General features: G+C 37.2%; 2 protein-coding genes across 7 annotated transcripts; both read left to right on the top strand.

Annotated features, from left to right (window-relative positions):
- The first annotated feature begins 2 nt into the window (after positions 1-2).
- LOC143026498 (uncharacterized) lies at positions 3-26,814 on the top strand. Of its 6 annotated transcripts, none has more exons than XM_076187001.1 (5): positions 3-159; positions 7,874-8,003; positions 19,673-19,834; positions 23,103-23,244; positions 23,350-26,814. In XM_076187001.1, the coding sequence occupies exons 2-5, from the start codon at positions 7,876-7,878 to the stop codon at positions 23,497-23,499; spliced, it is 582 nt and encodes a 193-aa protein (XP_076043116.1). In that variant the 5' UTR covers positions 3-159; positions 7,874-7,875; the 3' UTR covers positions 23,500-26,814. The 6 variants fall into 6 exon arrangements, with proteins under 6 accessions (XP_076043116.1, XP_076043114.1, XP_076043115.1 ...); XM_076186999.1 differs by lacking the exon at positions 3-159 and adding an exon at positions 1,410-1,503; XM_076187000.1 differs by lacking the exon at positions 3-159 and adding an exon at positions 1,760-1,803.
- On the top strand, positions 2,114-5,104 carry dor (vacuolar protein sorting-associated protein 18 dor). Its single transcript, XM_076186998.1, has one exon. It carries the CDS (start codon positions 2,185-2,187, stop codon positions 5,092-5,094), a length of 2,910 nt encoding a protein of 969 aa, XP_076043113.1. The 5' UTR covers positions 2,114-2,184; the 3' UTR covers positions 5,095-5,104.

Consider the following 26,814-nt stretch of genomic DNA (forward strand, 5'->3'; position numbering starts at 1 on the left):
ACGTGAATACGTACGGCCGTACGCACTAGAACGTTTTGGCACGATTCCTTTGTTTAAGTTGGCCAAGAACTTCAGATATATAAACTGGTTACAACAGACTATACTTGCAGCTCATACGATCACCATCTAAGATATATACAACGTCGGTGTTTGCGCTATGTAAGTGATTAAGTGACTTAAAGTAATTATAAATTTTGTGATTCTGGAAACAGTATAATTGCAGTGACGACAAAGCAACACTAAACGAAAATATTGTTGACCGAAGACAAAAGTCACAAACTACAAACAAAAGGTTGAAAGGAGCCTGGCACAAATCATATAGCATCGAATCGGTGCAGTGTTTTGTACTGAACAAAAAACTTAAACCGGTATTAAATGTATACTCTCAAATAATTCAATGATTTCCTGCAATCGTTGTTCCTGCTGCGAATATAATTGGATGGAGTAATGACACCGTACTGTGGTTTTATGCCAATCCGCTATTCCCACAATGCTTTCATTTAACTAGTATACGTTTCCCAAGAGCGAAAATTTTTAATGTTTTAAATCTAGGTTATACTGGTGACTATCAATAAATCATCTGTAAGGAAGTTTCTGGCAGCTTTTCTCCAGAACGCTAGGTACGGGAAACCTAGCTAATACACACACAGCAAGACTAGTAACAACTTGCGTTGTACTTGGTGGATTCGCAACGATATAAATATACCCTGTCTAATTTCTTGGTGCCTTCATGTAGACTAGGCTGATTAAGTCTTTAAGTAGGATTGGTATTGCCAAATATTTGCTGGTATTTTTAAAATACCGATCAAACGTATAAGGCGATGATATTATCGTCGTAATACCAACTATACTTTCGTTTAGTAACGTATTTCAAGATACACCTGGCAAATTTCCGCAAAGGAACAAACTAGACTAACTCCAGTTTGCCATAAACAGCCAAACTTTACTTTGTATTTTTTTAATAGTAGTAGTAATGCTAATATGCCCTTTTTCTGCCAATATAAAATATTGTCTGACGTACTTTTAGTCTTTTCAGCTCGAGCTGCATGCTCATGGACGACAGAAAATGACATTATTGTATGTTGTCGCATCATCATCTAAACACCTGCGTAATTCAGTAATTAGTCTACATGTTGAAGTCGGGTTTCCAAAATCTAAATATATATATATATATATATATATATATATATATATATATATATATATATATATATTCGTAAAATACATATACCGAGGGAGGTAGCCAAAGTCAGACATAAATCCAGAATTTCGTGAACTAGCTGAACATTACTGTTTCCATTATTCTTAGAGTTCTTGGTGTATGCTGATCTATGCAGGCCCTTGCCACCTAATTAGATTTTATCATAAAACCCTTTATAATTATTGACTACTATTATGAGACCATTTAGATAAGTATTTATGACATGCATGACGAAGTTCAATTGATTGGACGTAAGACGATAAAGATACGTCCCACACGTACACATTTTGGCTACGTGTCAGGTATGAGGAGAACGGGTTTTGGAACCTAACGAAACTGCGGGTAACTTTTCATTAGTCATATGTTTTATATTTAGACTTGTTAGCGCATCAGGTAGATATAATATTCATTATTCCAACCCTTTAACATCGAGTATTTACTATTAGGATGAAAGCACTTATTATTTGGTAATGTTTATGGTTCTGAGAACTAGTGGCTTTGGTTGTTTGGTATTGGTTCTGAAAACTCTTGTTACTGTAAAGAAAATGGTAGGCAAAAGGGGAGGGGTGTTAGTAGAGAATGTTATTGTCGTATGACAAACGGTGACTTATAGCCAAATTAGGTTAAATAAGTAATCGTTGAGTTCAGCGATGATAATATGAAAGTGATGGTGTACTGTGAGAAAGTGAAAGAATCTTGCGGCAGTACTTTTGATATATAAAGCTTGATGTCAGCTGCCCTGTGTTGAGTGACGATCCGGATTTGCAAGATATGTAAACGAATATAATAATTTAGATGCCGATATTTTACGAGCCATGACATTTTGAAGTGTGTAGAAGGTTCCTGCATTATCGAGAAGGTAAAACGAGATATTACAAGTATTCAACTGAAGGATAAGTACCCTGGGTAATGGCAGAGTGGATTAGCTTGAACTAAGCAGTTCTGAAAATAGTATTAGTTAAGTCTAAGTGTCTTCACCAACCATGGCGTCAATCTTCGACCAGTACGAGTCCCAGCAACAGTCAAGTGGACCCACCAGCTTGTCACAGTCCATTCTTGGTACCACCACATTCATGAACCTTAAACTTGAAGATGAGTCTGCGATATTCAGCAAACTACGAGTGAGCTATCCTCCTCCACATCCTGTAACTCACTTGGTAGTGAGTAACAATCATTTGGTTCTGGCCATGGCAAACAAAGAGCTCATCAAGATTGACCTGCAGCAACCAAATCTTTTAGAAGAAGTGGATTTAAGTAAATTAGCCCTTCAAGCTAAAATTCATAAAGTTTTCCTTGATCCTACTGGTCAGCATATATTAGTAAGCATTTCTAGTAAAGATGGTAGTACTGCAGTAGATACTATTTATTTGCCTTGGAGCAATGGAAAGCCAAAGTCAACAAGTAAACTGAAAGGATATTTGGTAACTGCTGTAGCATGGAATCGGCGCAACCATTCAGAAAACTTAACGGGATCCATTCTGGTGGGTACATCAAGAGGTGTTATTTTAGAAATGGAACTAACATCGGATGAAAAAATGTTTCAGTCAGGTCATGAGCAATATTGTAAAGTTATGTTTGACTTGGGGAAGGAGGGCCCAGTAGCTATCACAGCGTTGGATGTACATTGTTGCCCAAACAATGATCAGCTCTACCTAATCTTAGCAGCAACCATAGACAAGCTGTATCAGTTCAGTGGGCACACAAGAGGAACAGAGGAGAAGCCATTGTTCGCTACTATTTTCAATAATTACTTGGCACTACCACTTAAACCAGTGGACCTCCCATCGAATTGGAAGTCTTCAGTATTACAGCTGTACAGTGTACCCAACACATTAACTGCAAAACATTTTGCATGGATGACAGAGCAAGGTGTATATACAGCAGAAATTAGTTGGCCATTAAGTAGTCAAGATGACATGACTGTCAACCGGAAACTGCATACGTATCCTGAAAATTGTGATGCTTCCAGTCCTCCTTGTGGTATGATTGTTACTGAGTTTCATGTACTCATAGTTTGGCCTGACAAGGTGTGTGGGATTTGTTTTTTGAATAATCAAGTAGTTTTTGAGGACAGAATCCCTGAAGATTGTGGATGTTTAGTTGGAATTACAAAGGATACAGTGAAAGGAACTATATGGGTGTTTGCTGAAAGAGGAGTATTTAAGTATAAAGTTGACAGGGAAGGGAGAAATGTATGGAGGATTCATTTAGAGCAGGGAAATTATGAATTAGCAGAAAAGCATTGTAGTGGTGACCTTTCAAACTTGTCAATTGTGCACTTGCAGGAAGCACAGGATCTTTTCCAGAAGACACACTATATCAAGAGTGCAAAGCTGTTTGCTAAAACATTTAGCTCTTTTGAGGAAGTCAGTTTGAAATTTGTTAAAGTGGGAGAAGAAGAAGCATTGAAAATCTACTTGCTGGAGAAGTTGACAGGATTGAAAGTTAGCGAACAAACACAAGTTACCCTCATTGTAATGTGGCTCATAGAATTGTATCTAAAGAAACTGGGTAACCTAAGAGATGCTGGTCAGAGGAATTCAGCTGACTACCATAATTGTGATGAAGAGTTTAAGTCTTTTCTAAAAGATCCCAAAGTGAAACAATGTATTAGTAACAATGCTGGTTCAGTCTATGGCCTCTTGGCTTCCCATGATGATCAAGATAATTTTGTCAGTATAGCTGTTATGCTGAAAGACTTTGACAGAGTAATCAATCAGTTGATTAATCATGGAAGACATATTGAGGCCTTGGATATTTTGAACACACAAGGGTCAGAGCAATTATTCTATCAGCATATTCCAACTTTGCTACAAGCTATTCCCAGACCAACTGTTGATGCATTGATAGGACAAGGGAAAAGACTAAGTTGTGTGCGCTTATTGCCAAGTTTGGTCCATGCACATACAACCCATGGCTTAGGCACTGAGGTACTGCGATATTTAGAGCATTGTATTGATAAATTGGATGTAACTGATCAAGTTGTTCATAACTTCTTGATCACTCTTTATGCCTGCCTCTCTCCAGAAAAACTTTTACCTTATCTCAAGCTACAAGGAGATGATGGCATGGGTGTATCTTATGATGTAAAATTTGCACTCCGAGAGTGTATGTCTGCAGGAGAAGAGAGAGCATGTGTACACATTCTCACCACAATGGGATTATATCAGGATGCAGTTGAAATGGCTCTCAAGTTTGATACTGCGTTAGCAAAAGCAACTGCTAATAGGCCTCGTCATGATCAGGACCTTCGTAAGAAGTTGTGGCTAATGATTGCCTCTCATGTGGTTCAAAAAGAACAAGATGTAGCTCGAGCCATGGAGGTGTTAAAAGAATGTGAGCTAATCAAAATTGAGGACATTCTGCCCTTCTTTCCAGACTTTGTTACAATTGACCAATTTAAAGATGCAATTTGTGCCTCCTTACAAGATTACAATCAGCATATTGAAGATCTAAAGACAGAGATGGATGATGCCTCCAAAGCAGCAGAAAACATTCGAAAAGATATACAGAAATTTAAACAGAAGTTTTCATATATCCATGCCCAAGACAAATGTTGTGAATGCAATTACCCTTTGCTTGCACGTCCATTTTATCTCTTTCCCTGCTCACATAAGTTCCATCAAGACTGTTTGTCAGATGCTATTCTCATGTATTTATCTGATACTAAACAACGCAAGATTTCTGAGCTAAAAGGCAGGCTTTTAGCTATGTCCAATGAGGACAATGTTCCTGATGGCAGTGGCTGGGGTGTAAGAGATCAGATACAAATGGAAATTGATTCCCTTGTGGCTGGAGAGTGTTTTTACTGTGGTGATGCCCTTGTGTCCAATGTTGACACTCCTTTCATTGACCCAGGCGAATGGGAATCATTGATGCAGGAATGGCAGTAAACCAGTGTTATGTATAGTATTGGTAAAGCTGAAAAACACCAAAATATTTATACAAATAATTTATTTTTTTACTTGTACACTAATGGAAATCTTCATCTCTTGGGGACACCAATCTACCAAATACATCTTCATTGAAGGGAGACAGTTATTTACTTCACCAATTGCAGTTGGGATGGCAGCTGTAGGATTGTATGTTATGCTATATTGATTTAATAATGGAACAGCTTGATTTGATATGTAATCAAGTTAGAATAATTTTACAAAAAAAAAAAGTTAAGTCTTTATTGAATATATTAGAAGAGCTTACCAGTTTCAAGGGATGTTGAAAGTTTGGGAAGAAATGGAAATGGAGCAGGTGTCACAGATCTTTGAGATCTTTGGGTAAGTTTGTGGATATAGTAATAGAAGTTATTTTTCTTTGGTATTGTAATAAAAGCCTGGGGTTGTGTATTCACCATATGGGAAGTAAACCTATTTGTAGTTACAGAATGGTATGTTGCAGGATAACACACGTCCCTCAAATGAGACCTAATTTTGTACTCCCATTTAGGTTCCCTTTTCACTCTTAATGATGAACCACTGTAATTCAATACTTTCCCCGTGGTCAGTAGTTTATGGGTACCTCTGTCCTTATTGACAGTTTTGTATTACTTTATACTCACATTATACTTACATATTGTAGAGAGACCACTGTTGGTACCTACAAATGTGGTACAACCACTCCTCGTTTAATGACCTACTCGGTTAACGACAACGCGGAGTAGTGACGGGCTTAATGACAGACCAATATTCGTTTAACGTAAATCTCCCAAAGTTACGACGTCGTGTACGATAAGTTGGCTGAGGCAAATTTGTATGATGTTATAAATGAACTTGTATGGTGGATATTAGCTGTGAGGTAAAGTGTTCTGAAGCTTAGGTCTACATTACCATCCTGCAAGCTGCAAAAATTACCTGGGGTACAGTATATACCAGTATTGGTAAATTTTTAGTTTCAACCATGGGCGCAATATAGCAATAGAAAATTAATTATTAATTTTGTGAATTATATTGTATCAACGTAATATGCAATTTTGTGAGCGGAAAAAAAAAAAGTGCTAAAACAGATTTCGTAAGTAACGAAGTCATGTCGGACGAATGGTACGCCATGTTTGTTATGATAGATGCCGACGTCGAAGAAATGAAAGGATGATAAATTCGTCTAACCTAAACTAAACTAACCTAACCTAACCTGTGTTTAATAAATCATTACCTGCAAATTAAATGTCATCCGGCTCGTCCTCGTTGTCGTCGTCGTGAGAGACGTTGGCGGGCTTTTCAACCACTCTCTCAGCTTGCGGGGTATACAAAGTTCTTGCAGCTTGAAGGAATGCATGTATCTCCGCTCCATAACATTCCTTCAAGAAAATATACCTGGCGAGGTACTGTCGGAAGTACCAAGGCCGTCAATTGACAGACGACAAGATGGTGTCCCGATCCTATGCTACCAACTTCATTCATTAGCATATTTGCTTGTAGCAAGGTATTTTTCATTTTCATTTCCGCCCACAAAATTGCATATTATGTTGATACATTTTAATTTACAAAATTAATAATCAACTTTCTATTGCTATATTGCGCCCATGGTCGAAACTAAAAAAATACCCCGGTATTTAATATGGAATGTCAGCATACGCGGATTTGGTCATACACGGTAATTTCAGGAACCTAACCACTGCGTTATTTGAGGGCTTTCTGTACTATCAAAACAGTAAATAAAGTTTTAATGTACTGTATAAAAGAGGGAAAATACACGAAAATAAGTATACACTTTTGCTTAATGACGGCGACGCTGGTCCCAATTGTCGTCGTTAAACGAGGAGTGGTTGTACTGCATGATGGACATCTCTAAAAAGATCTCCCTTGCTGCATGTCTTTAAAGTCTGTCCATCATTAGAGTCTATCAGCACACTCACCATTGTTCAGTGTGCTGGGAAACTGTGCCAGGTGCATTATGTAGCAGGTTCAAATCTTTACATGAGTAAAATTAGTAACCTTCGGACATAGCTCCAGATTGAACTCAAGATATCAACTGGGATTGTATTTCCTCCACCTTTTCACATTGGAGCTGACAACTGGCAACTATCCCATCATCAGAGCAGGGCACGTTACCGCTGGACAGGTAGTGTGTTACCGAAAAATCTGCATATACATACTGTGTATATGTAAATACATATACACATATGCAGTAATGCTGACTGCTCTAAGGAAATTAAAATCGGTAACACATTGATGGAATTGCACCCCAGATTTTTTGGTAATGCACTACCTGTCTGGCAGTTGTGCCCCCAGCTCTGCATATAATACTACTGCCTTTGTGACATAAACATAGGCCCACACAAGTGCAGTGCACTCTTGTCCAATATTTCTTACCAGAGAGATTTATGGCAGAGCCTGAGTAATGTTGCCAGTTAATCAGAGGCTGCAGATTTCAAGCTGATGAAATTGGAGGTAATTTTTATTATTCTTATTACCATCTTGTAGAGCTGACAGCCAGCAACTGCACTCTCCCCATCCATCCTCCTCCCTAATCCTTATGGTTTATGGGATGTTGACTGCATATATTATGAATTTGGTATTTTAGGTAATTTAGAAATGAATCTCTATTTCTCATTCTCTGTCTCACACTTTCTCTCTCTCTCTCTCTCTCCCTCCCTCCCTCCCTCCCTCCCTCCCTCAGTTAAATATATTTATAATTAATTATATTTAGTTAATTATAATGAATTTGAAAAATTTTCAGCCATGGATGGTCTTGAGGAATCCTTGATGCAACTTGAAGAACTTTCCTCTAAGGAAAGGAAACAGTGCATTGAAACTTTAATCAAAATTCATCGCAACATTACTGGGAATCCTGGGAAAGAACAATATAAGTAAGTGGGAGATTATTGTCATCTTTTTTGTTTGTTATCTTCCTCCTATTCCTGTTTCTCATCATCTTTTTAAATAATGGTACAAAAATGTTTTTGGTTGATAGTTGATAAAACCTTAGTTAAAGATATAATGTAACAGAAATGAATATTCAGAGAAATGGTACAGGACAGCAACAAAGAGTTGGGGGACAGCATAACGGAGGGACAGTAGTAGTATGATAAAAGTGTCATAATTTTCTGTGAGCAGAGTCCTCCTCTGTCACAAACAAAAATGATGTGTGGCTCTGGTCCATAGGGGTGCCTCATATAGACCCTAAAGTATCAACTGCATGCTACTTTGCCACAACATTCATTGCATGCAGATATAAAAAAAAAAAGTACAAGCCTGAGTACAATGAAAAACACTAGAAAGGGACAGTCACTGGAGAAAGCAGTGGATATACTTTGACATAAAATTCAGAGCAGATACAATGTTAGTGAAAACCACGTGGGACTATAAAAAAAAACTTGGCGCGAAAGAAAACTGTTCCTGCAATTAAGCACAAATGTTTGTTTTAAGTCACTGGTATTAATTGTTCCAATGGCACTGAATAAAATCACTTGGGTGACCTGGCGGCAAAAGAAAGGGAGAAAAAGGGGAGAGAACACAAATACAAAATTCCACGAAACTGTCTAGCCAGAGTTCTTGAATGTTCAAAGTTCAACGTAGTGTTCCGAAATAAGAAACCACAAAAGAAATGTTCACAATATTGTGTATACATTATGACGAATGTGAATAGGAGGTAAAGGGAATACGGGCTGAGGGAAATACTTTTATTCCTGACTAGTTTCGCCTGAGTGGCTTCTTAAGAGGAACATAGTTTGAAGTCAAGTTGGTCAACATATATATGGCATAAGAAGGAACGTGGCAAAGTGTCAGGTTGGTCCCCCACTCGAGTTCACAATATTGTTTTATGCTGCCATCATATGTATGAGAATGGCTAATGAAAGAATATTAACAATTGAAAAGTGTATTAAATTATAGCACTCCAACTAAACATAGTGCACTTGGATAGCATAATAGAAACTGAGATTGGGGATGCCAACCCAAAGGCAGGAAAACTCGAGCGCACGAGCAGAACACTTGGTTCTTACAACAGAAGTATAATATACAATAATAAATATACAGTGCTTCAAGTACACCATCACAATCCACAGCAAGGCTGCCTCATTAAATTGGCAACCCCCTTCTCTGTCCCCTCATGCAGAAAAGAAGATTGGGAGGAATCCCTTCGGGCTGCATCAGTTTATTTCTCACACATGCTCACTCACCCGCCATCCCCCACCCACTCCCCTTCATGCATCACATCATTATCTATACACAACCATTCTCTATTTGCCCCTATCTTCTATCCTCTCCCATCCTTCCTCAACAGACTTTCCCCTCTTTCCCTATGCCCCCTTTACCCCATCCATCCATTTCATCCTTGGTCACCCCCTCATATTCACTCCTTCCACCTCTGCCTTCTACACCTCTTTTACTAATCTTTCCTCACTCATTCTTTCCATGTGTCCAAACCATCCCAATACTATTTCATCAACCCTATCTCCCAACCCTAATCTCCTCACCTCATTTCTTACTCTATCCAGCCTAGTAACCCCTATCATACTTCTCAGACATCTCATTTCAAACACTTTCAAACTCCTCCTCTCTTATGTTCCATGTTTCTGCCCCATACAGTGCTGTCAACACAATCACTCCTTCATACAATCTCTTCATAGCATCCATTCCCAAATGTCTATTTCTCATTACACTTTTTGATTCCCCAAGGCATTTATTTGCTTCTCTCAATCTACATTCTACCTCCACCTTAACTCCTCCCTTTCCCGCAACATTCAGACCCAAGTATCTAAAACTAATTTAATATTGCAGTAGTTGCTATAGCAACTGCTAACAAATTGGCATGGGTGAGCTGTATGGTTTTTGTACATCATTACATGACATGACAGTTGTATGCAGTGGTTGGAGCTTTTGTGAACCCAGTTATAGAATTTTGATGAGTTATAAATGTCCTGCTATACACTGCATATTTTTGCTGTCATGGGTTGACTTGAGCCACCCATGCACCCTTTCATAATCTTGTAACACTGCAGGATGTTGGGGAAAATTGACAATACATTGTTTTCATATTTTGGGTAATATTTTTACCACTAAGTTGGATATAGTGAGAAACGGGATGAGGTGGAGAGCGGGAGTGGAAAAGGAGATGGCATATAGGGCTGATAAAGAATTATTGTAATGATTTGGACACATGGAAAGAATAAATGATAAAAGATTAGTAAAAGAGGTGTGGAAGGCAGAGTTGGAGGGAATGAACTTGAGGATGAAATGGATGGGGGTGAAGAGGCAATGAAAAAGAGGGGAATGTCTGTTAAGCTAAGAAGGGAAGATATATGGATGAGTGGAGAGTGACTATAGATAATACTCTTATGCAAGGAAGGGAGGGGCAAGGGATTGAAGGGGGTGTTTATGTGTAAATGCCTTTTTGACACAGCCCAAAGGGATTTCTCCCTATCTCTTTTTCTGTATGAGGGAACAGAGAGATGTTGCTACATTTCTTTGGACCCAGGGCAGTGGGTGGGAAATCGGGCTGACCCATCCTCCATGAGGATCTAAGATGAGAGCGGGGAAAGGGTGATGGATGGGAGTGGAATAAGTGAGAGTAGGTACATGCTTTTGACTTTATGCCCCTTATAAGGGGGAGAAAGCTTGGGGTATATAGATAGAAATTATTTTATTTATTTATTTATTTATTTATTTATTTATTTATTTATTAGTTACATGACAGTCAGAAGATGTATAAATCCAGTAAGATGGTAAATACCTGTACATGCATTATGGGTATGGCCGATATCTTACAGAGGTAAAAAAAAATAGAAATAATGAAAAGTTTTGAAAACTCATTAAAAATAGTTTCAAGTGTTAGCGACATCCCAAAATTTTAAACTGATATGGCAATTTTTACTATGAATAATTACCATTTCACTGTAACTATTGCATGCTGGCAACTCTGACATCAGAATACGTTACTACATATAGTCTAATTTGTTATTGCTTTGACTACATTTTATTTATTTATTTTTTTAAGATAATGTACTTGATGGAGACTGTGTGTGTGTGTGTATGTATGTATGTATATATTTATCTAGTTGTATTTTACGGGAAGGGGAGCTCTGCTCGTGGTGTCCAGTCTTCATATCTTGTTTTATCTAGTTTTATCTGTTTTATCTGTTTTTAAATTCGTGTATTGATTTTGCACACACCACATCTTCATCTAACTTGTTCCAAACATCTATTACCCTGTGGGGAAAGTTGTTCTTTTTCAGGTCTCTTCTATAATTGTCTTTCTTGGTTTTCATTCTGTGTCCTCTTGTATCTCTACTATCCCATTTTATTAGATCCTCTCTATCAATTATTTCTATGCCTTTCATAATTCTATAAATAGTTATCAAATCTCCTCTCTTCTTTGCTCTAATGTCTATAGCTCAAGTGTTGCCAGTCTCTCCTCATATGATAGTTCTGATAGTTGTGGAGTTCCACTCTTTTTTCAGGTCTAGAAATGCACAATCAGCCTATCCATCTCTTTCTTGTATTACATCTATTAGCCTTCAATAGAAACACATCAAGTTTGTGACGCATGATCGTCCTTGTCTAAATCCAAATTGCCTTTGATTTAGTATGTTGTTTTTTTCAAATGCCTTACCCATCTAATTTTGATATTTCTTTCACAACTTTTAGCTGCCATACTTGTAAGAGAGACCAGTCTTTAGTTGTTAAGGTCTTCCTTGTTTCCCCCTTTATATATTGGTACTATATTTGCTCTTTTCCAATCTTCTGGAACTTTTCCTTCTTTCAATGAACTGCTTATTAGAATATGTATTTTGTCTGTTAGTTTGTTCCTGCATTCTCTCAAAATCCAGTTTGTCATTTCATCTGGTCCATGTGATTTTCTGACATTGAAATTACCATTTTTTTCAGACCATAAGGCGCACCCTTAATTTGCTATTCCCCGTCCTTACATAAGGTGCACCTGACCGTAAGGCGCACTTGGTCTTGTCATCAGATAATCATGCATATGTGAGTGCATTCAGAACTGAACATTTTCATTGTTGAATGAGAAAAATCGGTTGGGATTTAGCAAAATTACAAAAATAAATGATATATATTTTTATTTTGGTCAGTGAAATCAGACCACCTCCATGGACGGTCTGCCCTGCCAATACCCCGAAAAAAACTACATAAACACGTTATGGGAATTGTGGGGAATAAAACCAACATTACCAGTTTTATTCCCGGAATTCTCTATTCATTTAAAAACACAAGATTTATTACAAATGATAGTAAATTTTTAGTTTCGACCATGGGCGCAATATAGCAATAGAAAATTAATTATTAATTTTGTAAATTATAATGTATCAATGTAATGTGCACTTTTGTGAGCAGAAATAAAAAACAAAAACTGTGCTAAAACAGATTTCGTAAGTAACGAAGTCGTGTCGGACGAATGGTACGCCATGTTTGTTATGATAGATGCCAATGTCGAAGAAATGAAAGGATGATAAATTCGTCTAACCTAACCTAACCTGTGTTTAATAAATCATTACCTGCAAATTAAATGTCATCCAGCTCATCCTTGTTGTCGTCGTCATGAGAGACGGCGGGCTTTTCAACCACTCTCTCAGCTTGTGGGGTATAAAAAGTTCTTGCAGCTTGAAGGAATGCATGTATCTCCGCTCCATAACATTGCTTCAAGAAAATGTACCTGGCGAGGTACTGTCGGAAGTACTCAGGCCATCAATTGACAGACGACAAGATGGCGTCCCGATCCAATGCTACCAACTTTGTTCATTAGTATATTTGCTTGTAGCAAGGTTTTTTTTTTTTTTTTTTCCGCCCACAAAATTGCATATTACGTTGATACATTTTAATTTACAAAATTAATAATCAATTTTCTATTGCTATATTGCACCCATGGTCGAAACTAAAAAAATATGCAAATGACTACAGTCGGAGTGGAGCAAGACTAGACCAATGCAAAATGTGTGTTGAGGACGCTATCATGTCATAGCCATGATAGTGTGAATGAATGCGGTGGCATGGACTCGAAAACTGTCGAAGATTTCACAATTTTCTTGTCAAGATACATGCATCTTGGTTGTAACTTTTGCTAGGCCTATGCACTGTCGCCGTCAGCAGGCTAGCTACGAAACATGTCAAAATAGTACGTCACTGTCCGAGGCATTTTTTTGCACTGAAGCCACACATAAGGCACACCTCACGATAAGGTGCACCACCCGATTTTAGCCGATTTTAAGGATTTTGCCCGCACCTTATAGTCTGAAAAATACGGTACTCAAGTGATTCATTATTTCTTTCCTTGTTACTTCTATCTCTTTCATAGGGGGGACTTTCTCCTCCAACTCGACATCTCTAAGTTGTAGGTTCTGCCTCTTAAATACAGATTTAAAATGCTTGTTCATAATTTCAAAGGATTACAAAGGCGGAGCATGCCGACAGGAGACCTTTTGATCCATATCTAGGTCGGATGCAAAAAAAATATATATATATCATATTAATAATAAAATAATAAATAAAAACTATAATAATGTAAATGAAAAATAAAATACATAAATAAATGCATAGGTATAGTTAAATAATAAACAAACAGGTAAATAGTAAATAATAATAAATTGACACATAACTAATAATAAATGAAAATCAGACAGACAAATGATAACAAAACAAAAACAAATAATATAAGATAAATTATAATCATTACAGCATCTTACTTGGGTATTTATCTAAATGATTCTTAAAGCTTCAAACTGAACTACATTGCACTACCTGTGCAGGAAGTTTATTCCATTCATTAACTACACGGTTGGCAAAGTTGTTTCTACCTACTTCCAAGTTGAATCTATTTCCGGACAGTTTGAGACCATTGTTTCTTGTCTGATTCTCATTCAATGTGAAAATTTTGTCACTTTTGATGTTGTCAATTCCCTTTAGAATCTTAAAGACCTGTATCAAGTCACCTCTGAGTCTACGCTTTTTTAGGGAAAACAGATTCATGTGCTTTAGTCGATTTTCGTATGATTTATTTTTGATATTCGGAATCAGTTTTGTGGCTCGCCGTTGTACTTTTTCCAGTCTGTCAATGTCTTTAATGAGATTCGGTGACCATACGGAAACAGCATATTCCAAATGTGGACGAACTAACAATTTATATAGCTTGTTAATGAGTGATGGACTTTTGAAATCAAAAGATCGCGCAATCAGTCCCAGAATCTTATTTGCTTTCTCAGAGGCTGAAATACACTGCTTGGATGATTTAGGTCGTTACTGATAATTACGCCGAGATCTTTTTCACTATCCACTTTTGTTAACGAATTTCCAAATAACTTGTAATCGTACTTACTGTTATTTTTACCTATGTGCATTACCTTGCATTTACTTGTGTTAAATTTCATTAGCCACTTTTCAGACCATTGCTGTAATTGATCTAAATCTTCTTGAATATCTAATTGGTTTGAGTGATCATTTGCCACTCCGCACAGTTTTGTATCATCAGCAAATTTGGAAACAGTAGATTTTAGTCCATGGTCTATATCATTTATATATACTATGAATAGAAGTGGCCCAAGAACGGAACCCTGAGGAACTCCACTTGCAACACTTTTCCAACACTTTTCCATCCAGAAGTTTTTCCATTTAAAACAACTCTCTGTTTTCGACCATTCAACCAATTACTAGTCCAACCTAATAGGCTACCACTTATTCCATGCAAAGCTAGTTTAGTAAGTAGTCTTTCGTGTGGGACGGTATCAAAAGCTTTTGCAAAGTCTAGATATGTTAAATCTATATTGTTTCTTTTGTCATAATTCGAGTTAACTGTGTTGTAGAATTTGAGTCAGTTAGTCACGCAAGAACGTTTCCGTCTGAAACCATGCTGGCTATCATTTATCAAACGGTTACTTTCTAAATGATGTTCGATAGCATCTCTGATGATAGTTTCCATTATTTTTCCTACGATTGAAGTCAAACTTATAGGCCTATAGTTATTTGGTTTCTTTTTGTCACCTTTTTTGAATATGGGAGTAACGTTAGCTAGCTTCCATTCTCTTGGGACATCTCCGGATATGATGGATTTCTTGAAAAAAAATTCTAATGGAACAACAATCTCATTTTTCATTTCCTTTAAGATTCTTGGATGCCAACCGTCAGGCCCTGGTGTTTTATTAACTTTGAGTTTGTCTATACACCTTTTAATTTTTTCTTTTGTTATATTTACCGTAGTGAGTAAGTTTACCCCAGACTTTTGACAGGTTTCAGTTTGGAATTCACTTTGAGGTGTTTCGTTTACGAATACCGAGCTAAAATAATTGTTTAAGATATTACACATTCCTTCATTTGAATATTCAAGTTGACTGTCAGCAGATAATAGTGGACCAATGTGATTCCTAACAACCTTTTTATCTCTAATGTAACTATAGAATTCTTTGGGATTCTCTTTGAATTTATCAGCGATGTTCATTTCGTATTGTCGTTTTCTTTAAATCTCTCTGTATTGATACATAACTTTCATAGTCATTAGATGCACCCGAGCACTTATATTTCTTATAAGCCTGTCTCTTTTTAGCAATACTTTTTTCAGTTTCTTTGTCGAGCCACTTTGGGCGAGCCTGATTTGGGGGACGTCTGTCCTTAAAAGGAATGTAAGTTTGAATCACCTTAGTGAGCGTATTTTGAAATATTTCCCACATCTGATCTATAGGCCTTTCGTTTAATTTTGCCTCCCAATCTGTAAGCTGAAGCTCCTGACGTAGTCCTATGAACTGAGCTTTACTGAAATCGGGTATTTGAGAAGCACAAGTATCTATTCTAAAATTGTTTAGGAGTTTGAATGTGACTAAGTTGTGATCGCTATTTGCAACAGATTCACCGACTTCTACATCACTTACCATGCTTTTGCGGCTAGTGATCAAAAGATCGAGTAAGTTTCCATATCTTGTGGGCTCTTTTACATGCTGAATTAAGTAATTGTCACCAAGAAAACCATTTCTATTTCCTCTGTGTATTCAACTCCACCTTGTCATAGTTTTTCTAATTCTTGTTTGTTTTTCAGTTTGTTGTTTACAAATTTGTAAAATGGTTTTGGTTGATCTACATTTTTCTATGACATCTTTTTTGTATTTTCTCTTTTCTTCTCTGCACACTTGTACATATTGATTTCTATAACTAGTATATATTTTCCATTTTTCAGGTCTTTTGTCTTTCTTCAATTTTATCCAAGCTTTATCCCTTTTGTCTTTTAACCCCCTGCATCTATTTTTGTACTAACACTTTACATATCCTTTTTCTTGTTTTTGTCTTGGAACATACTTTTCCACTCCTTTATAAATTTTTGTCAAAATATTCCATTTCTCTTCTACAGTTGTTTCCTCCTTGTGTATCTCTTCCCAGTCTGCTTTTTGAAAAAAATTCTCATATTTGATCAAAATTTGTTTTTCCATACATCAATCTTCCCTTTCTATATATATATATATTTATTTGTTTATTATTATTATTATTATTTTTTTTTTCATGTATTTTTCCTCATTTAGTTCCAGTTCAACTAATATGTGGTCACTTACTTATTGGTGTCTTATATTCACTTGTCCACTATTTTGGGTTCTGATGTGATTATTAGCTCCAGTCTATGATTCTTCCTCATTTCTATACCTAGTATTCTCTTGTATCCATTGCATCAATGTATGTTCTATAATCATATCAAGTAGTAAATTTCCCCATAGGTCATCTCCACCCTTCACTGTCATCTCTTCCCAGCAGATTTCTTTACAATTAAAGTCACCCATTATAACTATTCTTCCTCCATCTTCCATTATCTTATTTAGTGTTATCCTTGTGTCATCTAACATGTTTTTGTGTTATCTCTTGTCCCACGAAGCCATTTTAGGAGGCACATAATTTACCACAAACTTCCTGCTCTTCTTGTCCATGGCCTCTTTCAATCATAATCATCTCTATTCTTTCCATATGTAACATTCCTCACATTTATATCCTTCTTAGTCAGTAACATAACTCCACCCCCTTGTTTTACTTCTCTGTTTCTAATCCAGTAATTACATGTGCCATGTCCTACATTGTTGGGTGGTAATGGACCTTTTGATTTTGTCGCTATAATTCCCATTATATCCAGTTCATTTTTCCTTCAGTTCATTCAAGCCTGTTATTAAGCCATCTATATTTGTGAAAGACACCATTAATTTTCTGTTACCTCCATCCTGTTTTCTTTTTCCCCTCTGTTTTTCTCTACTATGAACAATTTCCTCACTTTTGTATCCACTACTCTCCAATAGAATTTATCTTTGACTCTGTTCTGTTCTCATTCTTTTCCTTTGTTTTCTCTTGCTTTCATCTTTATTCATCTCTTTTTATCCATACCTGTTTATACGGATAATTTTTTGCTAGTTTCCCTGTTTTTGCTAAGATATTGTCTGCTGTTGTTTGTGACCTGAATTTAACCTTAATTGGTCTGGACTTTACAAAGGATTACAAAGGCAAAGCATGCCGACAGGAGACCTTTTGATCCATATCTGTATTGTATTTCCCTAGTCATTTGGTCTGGACTTATCTGTATTATATTTCCTTAGTCAATTGGTCTGGACTTAAATGTATTGTATTTCCCTAGTCTATATATTTTTTCAGTTTCCCTATTTCTTGTTCATCTTTGTGAACTACTTTTAATACATGGTTTACTTTTTCCTTCTCCTTTAGTCTTGTAGTCCTATTTGGATTATGCTTCTTTTCCATTCCTAATATAATTATACATTTCTTTGTATCTGCTAAGTCTCTTGCTATATTTTCCTTCTCACTCATCACTTTAATAACTGTGTCCTTAGTTTGTTCTTTCATATGTTGTTTCACTATATCTCTAAATTCAATTTTGTTATTCTCTTGTACTTTTTTCCAACCACTTACCTCTTTTGCTATGGACTCGTTATTCTCTTTATTATTCCTCTTTAATTCCTCATTCTCATCCTTTACTTCTCTTAACTGCCTTTTTAATTCTTCTATTTCTTTAGTTAGGTTTTGATTTTCCTTCTTTAGTTGTTCCAGTTTATCAACTCTTTGTATAGTGTTAGTTGGCTAAACCTAACCTCCCATGCTTTGTTAATTTATATATATATATATATATATATATATATATATATATATAATAGTTTCTCCTCTAGACTTACTGGTCAGGGGAGGTTGTCCTCTCCTCCCTCATTAAATCCATAGAAGTAATTATTTCTACTTCTAATACCTTTGCTCACCTGTTCAACCTTGTCTGTGTCATCTGCACACCTTTTGTTGACACCCCTTCTGACGTCCAAGGCCCATTCCTCCCCTTCCTCATTTTTTTCCATTTTCCTCAATAATGCCTACCCTTCTTTTTCTTCACTTGCCCACTACACCATGAGCTTTCCCCTTCCCTACTAATACAACACAGGTAGTCCCTCGTTGCTGAAATCCACAAAATTTGCATTTTTATTCCAGAGTGTGTGGGCATGTGTATGCTAGAGAGAGAGGAGGGAGAGTGCAACAGTTCCATACAATGTGGTTAGGGAATGTGTGGTCCACATGGCTGTGTGGACATTTATTATGCACAGCAATTTCTTTGCTTCCACTTGGTTTCCTACAGCTTACAAACACGTGTTTGAAATGCCAAGACCATCAAAATAAAAGAGGGCTGCAGCAGAAGAAAAAAAAAAAAAAAAAAATCAGTTATAAGTAAGAGTCTCCTTTATAAACACTTTGAATGTCTTGATTTACTTGAATAATGAATTACCAAATAATTTGTATGTTTGGAGTGTAGAAACCTCAAAATTAAATTTGAAGCCTATTTTTTATGTGCCCAATATTTTCTTTAAAAAATACCAAAGCATTAGCACAAATAGTTGGGACTTGTATTTGTTTGAATATTGATTATTTTTGTACAATAAGATCATTTAAAAAAAAAAAAAAAAAAAAAAATCTGAAGTGGACCAACGTCCTTAATATGCATGGAAAACATGAATGAGAGGGAAAGAACATGCTAGATATACAACCATACCCTCTCAACTTGCTTACCATAGACCTATACATCTGATCTCATGCTGATACTGGTCACAGATGCAAATATTTTCAACTCTTGACTACTTTTTTCATGCTCTGCCTTCAAATTTTATGTTCTTATGACAAATTATAAAAAAAAAAAAAAAAGGCCAACACCGGCATGTACCTGAGCTATACGTTGGGCCAACGATGTATGGGTTAAGGATAGAAGAGTTTTTAGAGTTCGTGGGAATGAATCAAGAAATACCACATGTCTAAAGGATATGAAGAAATACAGATTTCCATATTGATGCCTAAATGCTTGGAATAGCTTAGAAGGTGATATAGTCCAAACTGGAACAATACATGAATTCAAATAAATACAATATAATTGGAAATCAAGAGTATTAAGTTGGAACTGTAAATTAATTTGAGAGTAGGTATGATAATTTGAAGAGTAGTAGACAGGACCCAATGAATATTGCCCTTTTCCTGTAAATTACAATTAGGTAAATACACACTTTTAACATTGCCTTTTATCTCTGTACAGGAAACTGCGTATTACCAATGAACGAGTGAAAAATGAGGTGTGGCAGCACAAAGGTGGCCGCTTGTTCCTGGAGAGAGCTGGCTGGATAAGAGATGGTGAATACATCCACTTTCCAGCCAGTAGTGATGCATCAGAAATCCTTAATGTCCTTGTAACTAACAGGTATGTGGTATATGTTTTCATATTTTTCATCCTGTTAAAAGTTGTGTAGAGTTTACAAAGTTGGACCTTATGACTTCACACCACTGTTGAATCATGATCAAACCTGTTAGTCTTGGTTGATTACAAGTCACTGTGGCATTAGTTGTCAGCCTTTAGGGTTAAAGACAACATAAGTTTAAAATATATCGTACAGTAGATGAAGGAAACACATGGGTCATTGGAACAAAATATGGCAGAATAATATCGAGGGTACTAGTGCACATATTATGTAATTTGGTTTTAAGATTCCAGTTGTGACTTGTATGTGGAAATATTCAGAGGAGGGATTGAGGAAGCTAGTGACAGTTTGGGAGGGTGTGTGAAAGAAGAGAGTTAAAGATAAATGTGGGTAAAAGTAAGGTGATGAGATATACAAGGGGAGAAAGTGGCAGCAGACTGGAAGCAAGTGTTAAGGGAGAGAGACTGAATGAAGTAGATAGTTTAGATACTTGGGTGCAAATGTGGCAGGAAAGGGAGTGGAGATGGAGGTAGAATGTAGATTGAGAGAAGCAAGTAAATACCTAGGGGGATTAAAAAGTGTAATGAGAAATAGACATTTGGGAAAGGATGCTAACAGTATGAAGGAGTGATTGTGCCAACATCACTGTATGGGGCAGAAACATGGAACATAAGAGAGGAGGAATTTGAATGTATTTACCTACCTAGTTGTATTATATGGGAAGAGAGCTATGCTCGTAGTGACCCGTCTTTGTGTCTTTCAGCATCTAGTTTGTTCACTTCCTCCACCTCTGCCTTGCCTACAACTTTTACTAATCTTTCTTCACTCATTCTTTCCATGTGTCCAAACCATCCCAATACTCTTTCAACCCCATCTGCCAATGCCCTTTCCACCCCTGCTCTCCTCTTTACCTCCTTGTTTCTCACTCTATCCAGCCTAGTAACCCCTACCATACTTCTCAGGCATTTCATCTCAAACACATATAAACTCTTCCTTTCTTATGTTCCATGTTTCTGTCAGCACAACCACCCCTTCGTACAGTCTCCTCTTAGCATCCATTCCCAAATGTCTATTTCTCATAACACTTTTAATCCCCCAAGGCATTTACTTGCTTCTATTAGTCTACATTCTACCTCCACCTTAACCCCTACCTTCCCCGGCACATCCCCCCCCCCCAAGTATCTAAAGCTATCCACTTCCTCCAGTCTGTCTCCTTTAATACTCTCTTACAATTTGGTTCCATTCTCTACCCTTGTACATCTCATCATCCTACTTTTACCCACATTTATCTTCAACTTCCGTGATCACTCATCTGATCCTGCTACAAGTGCAGTGTTGTCAGCAAACAACTTGATTGTCTCCTATTTTTTTCCATTTTCTTTAACCATCTCCAATCCCCAGCCCATTACCCTTGCATTTACCTCGTGCCACTCCATCCATGTATAAATTGAATAGCCATGGTTACATGACACATCCTTGGTGAAGTCCCACCATTACCTCAAACCACTCACTCTCTCCATTTCTAATTCTAACACAGGCTCTACTACTTTTGTAAAAACTTGACTGCTCTTTAGAGCTTTCCTCCTATCCCATATATCTACAATACCTCCCACAGTGCCTTCCTACCTTGTCATAAGCCTTTTCCAAATCCATAAAGGCCCAAAAACATTCGTACCTTTTCCTAAATCTTTCTTACATATCTGCCTTACCACAAAAATCTGATCCATGCAACCCCTACCTGTCCTATACCCACACTGTTCTTTATCAATTACTTCCTCTGTTCTCCAAATCCTATCAATCAAAACCCTCCCATAAGCCCTCCCAACCACACTCAACAAACTGATCCCTCTGAAACTACTACACTCACACTTGTCCCCTTTCCCCTTGTAAAGCAGAACTATACAGGCACTCCTCCAGTCCTCTGACACTACCCTCTTTTAAACAAACATTAAATAACCTCATCAGCCAGTCCACCATCACTGTACATCCCTTTTTTAGACACTCCTCATGACACCCAACTAACCCAATCATATCTGCTCTCATAATTCTAATAATTGCTTACACCTCATCTTTTCTTATTTTTCCTCTATTTTCCTCACTCATCACTATCATTTTTTAGCGCTTCCCACTGTGCCTTTCCCTCCCTATCATCCTTCACACTCAGGAACTCTCTAAAATATTCTGCCCATCTTCCTCTTACTGCTGTATCTTCCATTATCATCTCTCCATTTACACCTTTTACCTTTTCTCTACTTAATTCGCCTCCCTTACCTCTCTTAATTTCCTTCCAAAACATGTTTTTACTTTTGTAAAAAAATTCTGTCATACTACCCATTTCACATCTGCTTTCTTTTTTGCCTCCTTTATCCTATGCTTTACCTCTCTTCTCTTTTCTGTGTACCTCCAATATAATTCTTTCATCCTGTTTTGCAACCAATCTGTGAATGTTTGTTTCTTTTCTTCTATAATCATCTTTGCTTCATCATTCCACCATTCTTACTCCAACCTTCCTTCTTCCTTCTGTCCTCATTGTTCCACACACCCTCTTTGCACACCGTGTGACTCCCACCTTGAAACATCCCCATTCCTCCTCCACTCCTAGTTCTACTCTATCCTTCACTCTTCTCCCAGCATCTTCTTGTGCTCCTCATTTTCATTCTTATTTAAGCATTGTACTCTAGGCACCTTAACAGGAAGAGCCAAGATAAGAGGGAGGAAAGGGGGTGGGTGGGAGTGAAGTAGTGGGCATGGAATGGGTGGGAGTGGTTTTATGCATTTGTTTTTGGCTATCTCCCTTGTAAGGGGGGAAAAAACCTTTGCTATATATATACTCTAAATCACCTCCCTGCCTTCTGTCCTTTTAAAAAAAAAAAAGAAAAAGAGGTTTGATACTTGCAGATGAAATGTACACCTTTGGGGAGACATTACCACAACCCTATAAGGTAATGGTAACTGCTGTGGAGCCTGCTTAGTTCTTGAGCAGACTTCACTGTAGCGACCATGCATCTTGTACAACAAAAATTATAATGCAACAGATGATTTAATCCACTACCAAGCCACCTTTACATTTTGACTTTCCATCTCGGCTGAAAGCGCTAGGAGGGAAACGGTTGCTAGTTGTCAGCTTTATCTGGGAAAAGGTCATTTAAACAGTCAGAATTGTGCAAGAGATATTAGGCATAATCAGAGCCCAAGTATCAGTCCTCCATGACAGCATCTTTTGATGTGGGTGAGGATTTTGATAGCACACTTTTTCTATGGTCCATGTAGGAATGTTACTCCAAATCCAGAAGAATGGCAGAGTGGAAGCAAGCATATTGTGCCCAACCCAACCAAGGTCAGGGAAGAAGAACTGAGAAGAAAGGCATTGGCAGAGAAAGAAAAACAAATGGCTGAGTTAAAGAAAGACATGGTAAGGGAATACCAAGATTTCTTTCTGTATTTTGCTGAGTTTGTAAATTATTTTTTGTTATCCAGTACAGACATGTACATAACTTCAACTTTTTTATTAATACAGGCTGAACGTAAGGAAATTGCTAATCGGATATTGGCAGAACATCGTAGTGACATGGTTAACAAACGGGTGGAAAAGCCATCCATTGCTGTGCCTAAAGGAGAAGGTGCTGTGGCTAAAATGTCAGACCGCTTGCCCAAAGGGGGAGGATGAGGCTAAGAAGTGTATCAGTGGGTCTTTTTTCCAGAGAAAACGAGTACTGTAGTCATGTGTAGACAGATATTTATTCCATCTAATGCAGATCAGTTTGTTGGCTTTTCTGTAACTGTCATATTTTGTGGTACACTGATTTCTCTGGTTGAGTCCATGTGATACAAGATAATAATTGTATTCTCTTCTCTTTGTTCTGTACTATCTTTTCTTCCAATTTGTTTATGTTTTGCTAACTTAGAATTTGTGTTTTTTTTTTTTTATGTATTTTCTTTGTTTAAAATTTTCACTTTTAAACTTTTCCCCCCTACTTGATGTAGCCAAAGGAAAGCAGCCTTTATGAAATCTGTATCTGCAAGGCTTATGCCCTGATGCTAATGGAAGCTTGGCTGCTTAGCTGTGGCTGGTGAAAGCAACAGTATATGGAGAGGTGTCTTTTGTAGCAGGGAAGGTGTGAATTGAACATTGCATAATTCTCTTGCCAAAATGTGTGTGATTGTTATGAACAGTTTTGTATAAATTATAACACTGCTTCTGACCCAGGGCAGTGGACAAGGTGCAGGGACAACCCGTCCTCCAGGAGGTGCTAAGATGGTAGGGAGGGTGGAGAGGGGAGTGGAGTGTATTTAGGGATGGAATGGGTAGGAATGATTTTATGCCTTGGTATATGTATATTCTCTTAACCCATTCAACTCCGATGACAAGATGTCTTGTCATTTGGTCAAATAAAACAAAAAATCATAAAACACCAAAATGTTTGATCAAACACCAGAAAAATATGACGTCAATCCTCTCTTCGCTGCGAGCGAAGCGAGGATTGACGTCATATTTTTCTGGTGTTTGATCAAACATTTTGGTGTTTTATGATTTTTTGTTTTATTTGACCAAATGACAAGACATCTTGTCATTGGAGTTGAATGGGTTAAAGGTGTGAGGAATTTATGCTCTGCTTGAATAGCTATCCAGTCCTTTCACCTTACATAAGGATTTGAACTAGGGCCATCATTTGAAAGGTTGTAATTAACTTGCCTTAGATAGCTATAAAAACTTAGAAAAGTTTATGGAAAGTTTTATGAGCACAAGGATTCTTTTGGAATGCTCACTACCCAAGTGGGTAACATTGCTATTTGTGGCAAAGATCAGAAGTGGAGGGAGTTTGAATCTAACCAACAGCAAGTGAGTTTGTAATAATGGCATACTACATTAATTATTTCCTTGTTTGAAAAAGGAAAGAGGAAGGAGGAACCTTCCAAGAACTCTATTAGCACATTTACTTACATTTCCATTCCAAACCTGGAGCATAACAGTAAAGCTCTCATATAAGTAGGTAACCCTATAACAATAGCCCAGCACCACAGCTAAGAAAAAGGTCAGGAAAACTATAAACTTGCCTCATTTAACTGGAATTCAGGCTGACACTAAACAGAATGTCTGTGTCCCTTCTGAAGTCCTAAATGACATTGTCTACCCTGACTACCATGAATCAGAGAAATGCTCAGTGGTCAGATGAAATGGTCAGCTTTGTTGCAGGATAAAAAGCCTAAAATATCTAGCCTCACACTTGATACCCATATCCTTCAGAAGGTCTTGTAGTAAATGTCATGTATGTACTTAGAACAGATGCAGGCACAGAATTGGAATGTAAAAAATATAAAAAGTAATATATGTGTATTAATAACTCGTAAGAACTACAGTTAACTGTGCATCTACAGCATGGTATCAAACAAAAAAATAAATTACAGACAGCTCAAAACAAAGCCACAAGAACTGTCTGCACTGAAACAACAACAATGAAAATCAACATGCAAACAACAGAACTCTTCCCATAGGGCAGCACATGGAAATAATTGGCACACAGTTAAAAAAAAAAATCCCTTGAACCCACATAGCCCATGCACAAGTCTCACAAATACAGCCTACCAAACATGATGTAAAAATTATCCCAGCAGTATTATACTCAAACATCTGGAACAGCCTACCTCCTGTACTTCACAATATATCCATAGAAAAACACACACACACTCAGGGTCACAGAATAAGCACCCCCTCAATAAACTACCATATGTCGGAACTGCTCGGACAGACAGTTTAGGGAACGACAACAACTACCATATGTCAACAAACACTCCCAGAAATTGACTTGGCTAGAATCACTGCAAAGTTGAGAAAGAATTGCACTGGCATACCTACATTCAGGTTAACATCTTTCATTGAAACTGTACTAATGCAGTATTGGCCTTGTAATATACACGTGTTGCCCAAGATGTAACCACAACACAAGGCACAGAGCACCTTATCACTGTCCTACCTGCACAATCTCCGGAGTGCAACACAAAATCTCTCGGTGACTAGTGTTGAACTGGTGGCCCTGACTGATTTCCTTGGGACCAGTCTTGTACAAGAGAGAACCAGAACAGTGGATAGATTGATTAATTCTAATTTTCTTGTTGATAATACAGTTTGAAAGCTACAGTGTGAGACACTTATGAAAAATTTACAATATGAGACATGCTTTGCCTTAGTTAACAAAATGTTTCACTTGTATTAGGATAATCAGATTATCTTGACTGCATGTAAATATGTATGCATGTTTATATGAACATAAACAGAATTTATAACTAGTACATAAAATACATAAAATATTCCTATATAGTTATGTGTATGTTTAATGACTGCATACATATTCATGCTTAGCCACTTTGCACACACGTACATACTTACATAGACCTTAAATGGGGGGCTGCAAGTCTCCTGCAAGAGATATCCATGGTAGCAGATTGATTGATTTATATTTGTTCCAGTTTCTCAGCCATTAACCATTGTCAAAGTTGTTAGACACTAATACTTTCAAATGAGCTTAGGGATTTAAAGCCTTATGACCTCCCTGCCATCATGCATTGACTTTGGTAGGACTTAAACTGCCATCTATCTTCACAGCCTCCAAATGCTGCCCTATCTTCCCACCTTGAAACACCAGTGCCCATTTCCACAGAACCACCATGTCCCCTTTTATTCATATATATATATTTTTTTTGTGTGTCTGCACACACTAAGCTCGTATTTTAAACATGCATACATGCAACCCATAGTTGCATGTTATCTTGGGGGAAGTACTTGAAAAGGGATGTTTACGATTCAAAAAGATGTAATTTCCTTGAAACTTGTGTAATTGTTAGAAAGTTTCTATGACATTGAGACTAATTACTTTATTGCATTATACAAACTGGTACATATTTTATTCAGATATCTTTGATCACAGGGATGATTTATAGTCAGCTTGCCAGACTTTGTTTTCAAGTAATAAAATTTGTTATGAAT

This window comes from Oratosquilla oratoria, chromosome 6 (genome assembly GCF_046742065.1).
Source record: "Oratosquilla oratoria isolate Oo_2021 chromosome 6, ASM4674206v1, whole genome shotgun sequence".
NCBI classification, from domain to species: Eukaryota; Metazoa; Arthropoda; class Malacostraca; order Stomatopoda; family Squillidae; genus Oratosquilla; species Oratosquilla oratoria.

Coding starts and splice junctions, on each gene's coding strand:
- LOC143026498 (XM_076186999.1), top strand. CDS start 1,425: ATGCATGACGAAGTTCAATTGATTGGACGTAAGACGATAAAGATACGT. Junction 19,835..23,102: donor AATGTCCTTGTAACTAACAG/GTATGTGGTATA, acceptor TGGTCCATGTAG/GAATGTTACTCCAAATCCAG. Junction 23,245..23,349: donor CTGAGTTAAAGAAAGACATG/GTAAGGGAATAC, acceptor TTATTAATACAG/GCTGAACGTAAGGAAATTGC.
- dor (XM_076186998.1), top strand. CDS start 2,185: ATGGCGTCAATCTTCGACCAGTACGAGTCCCAGCAACAGTCAAGTGGA.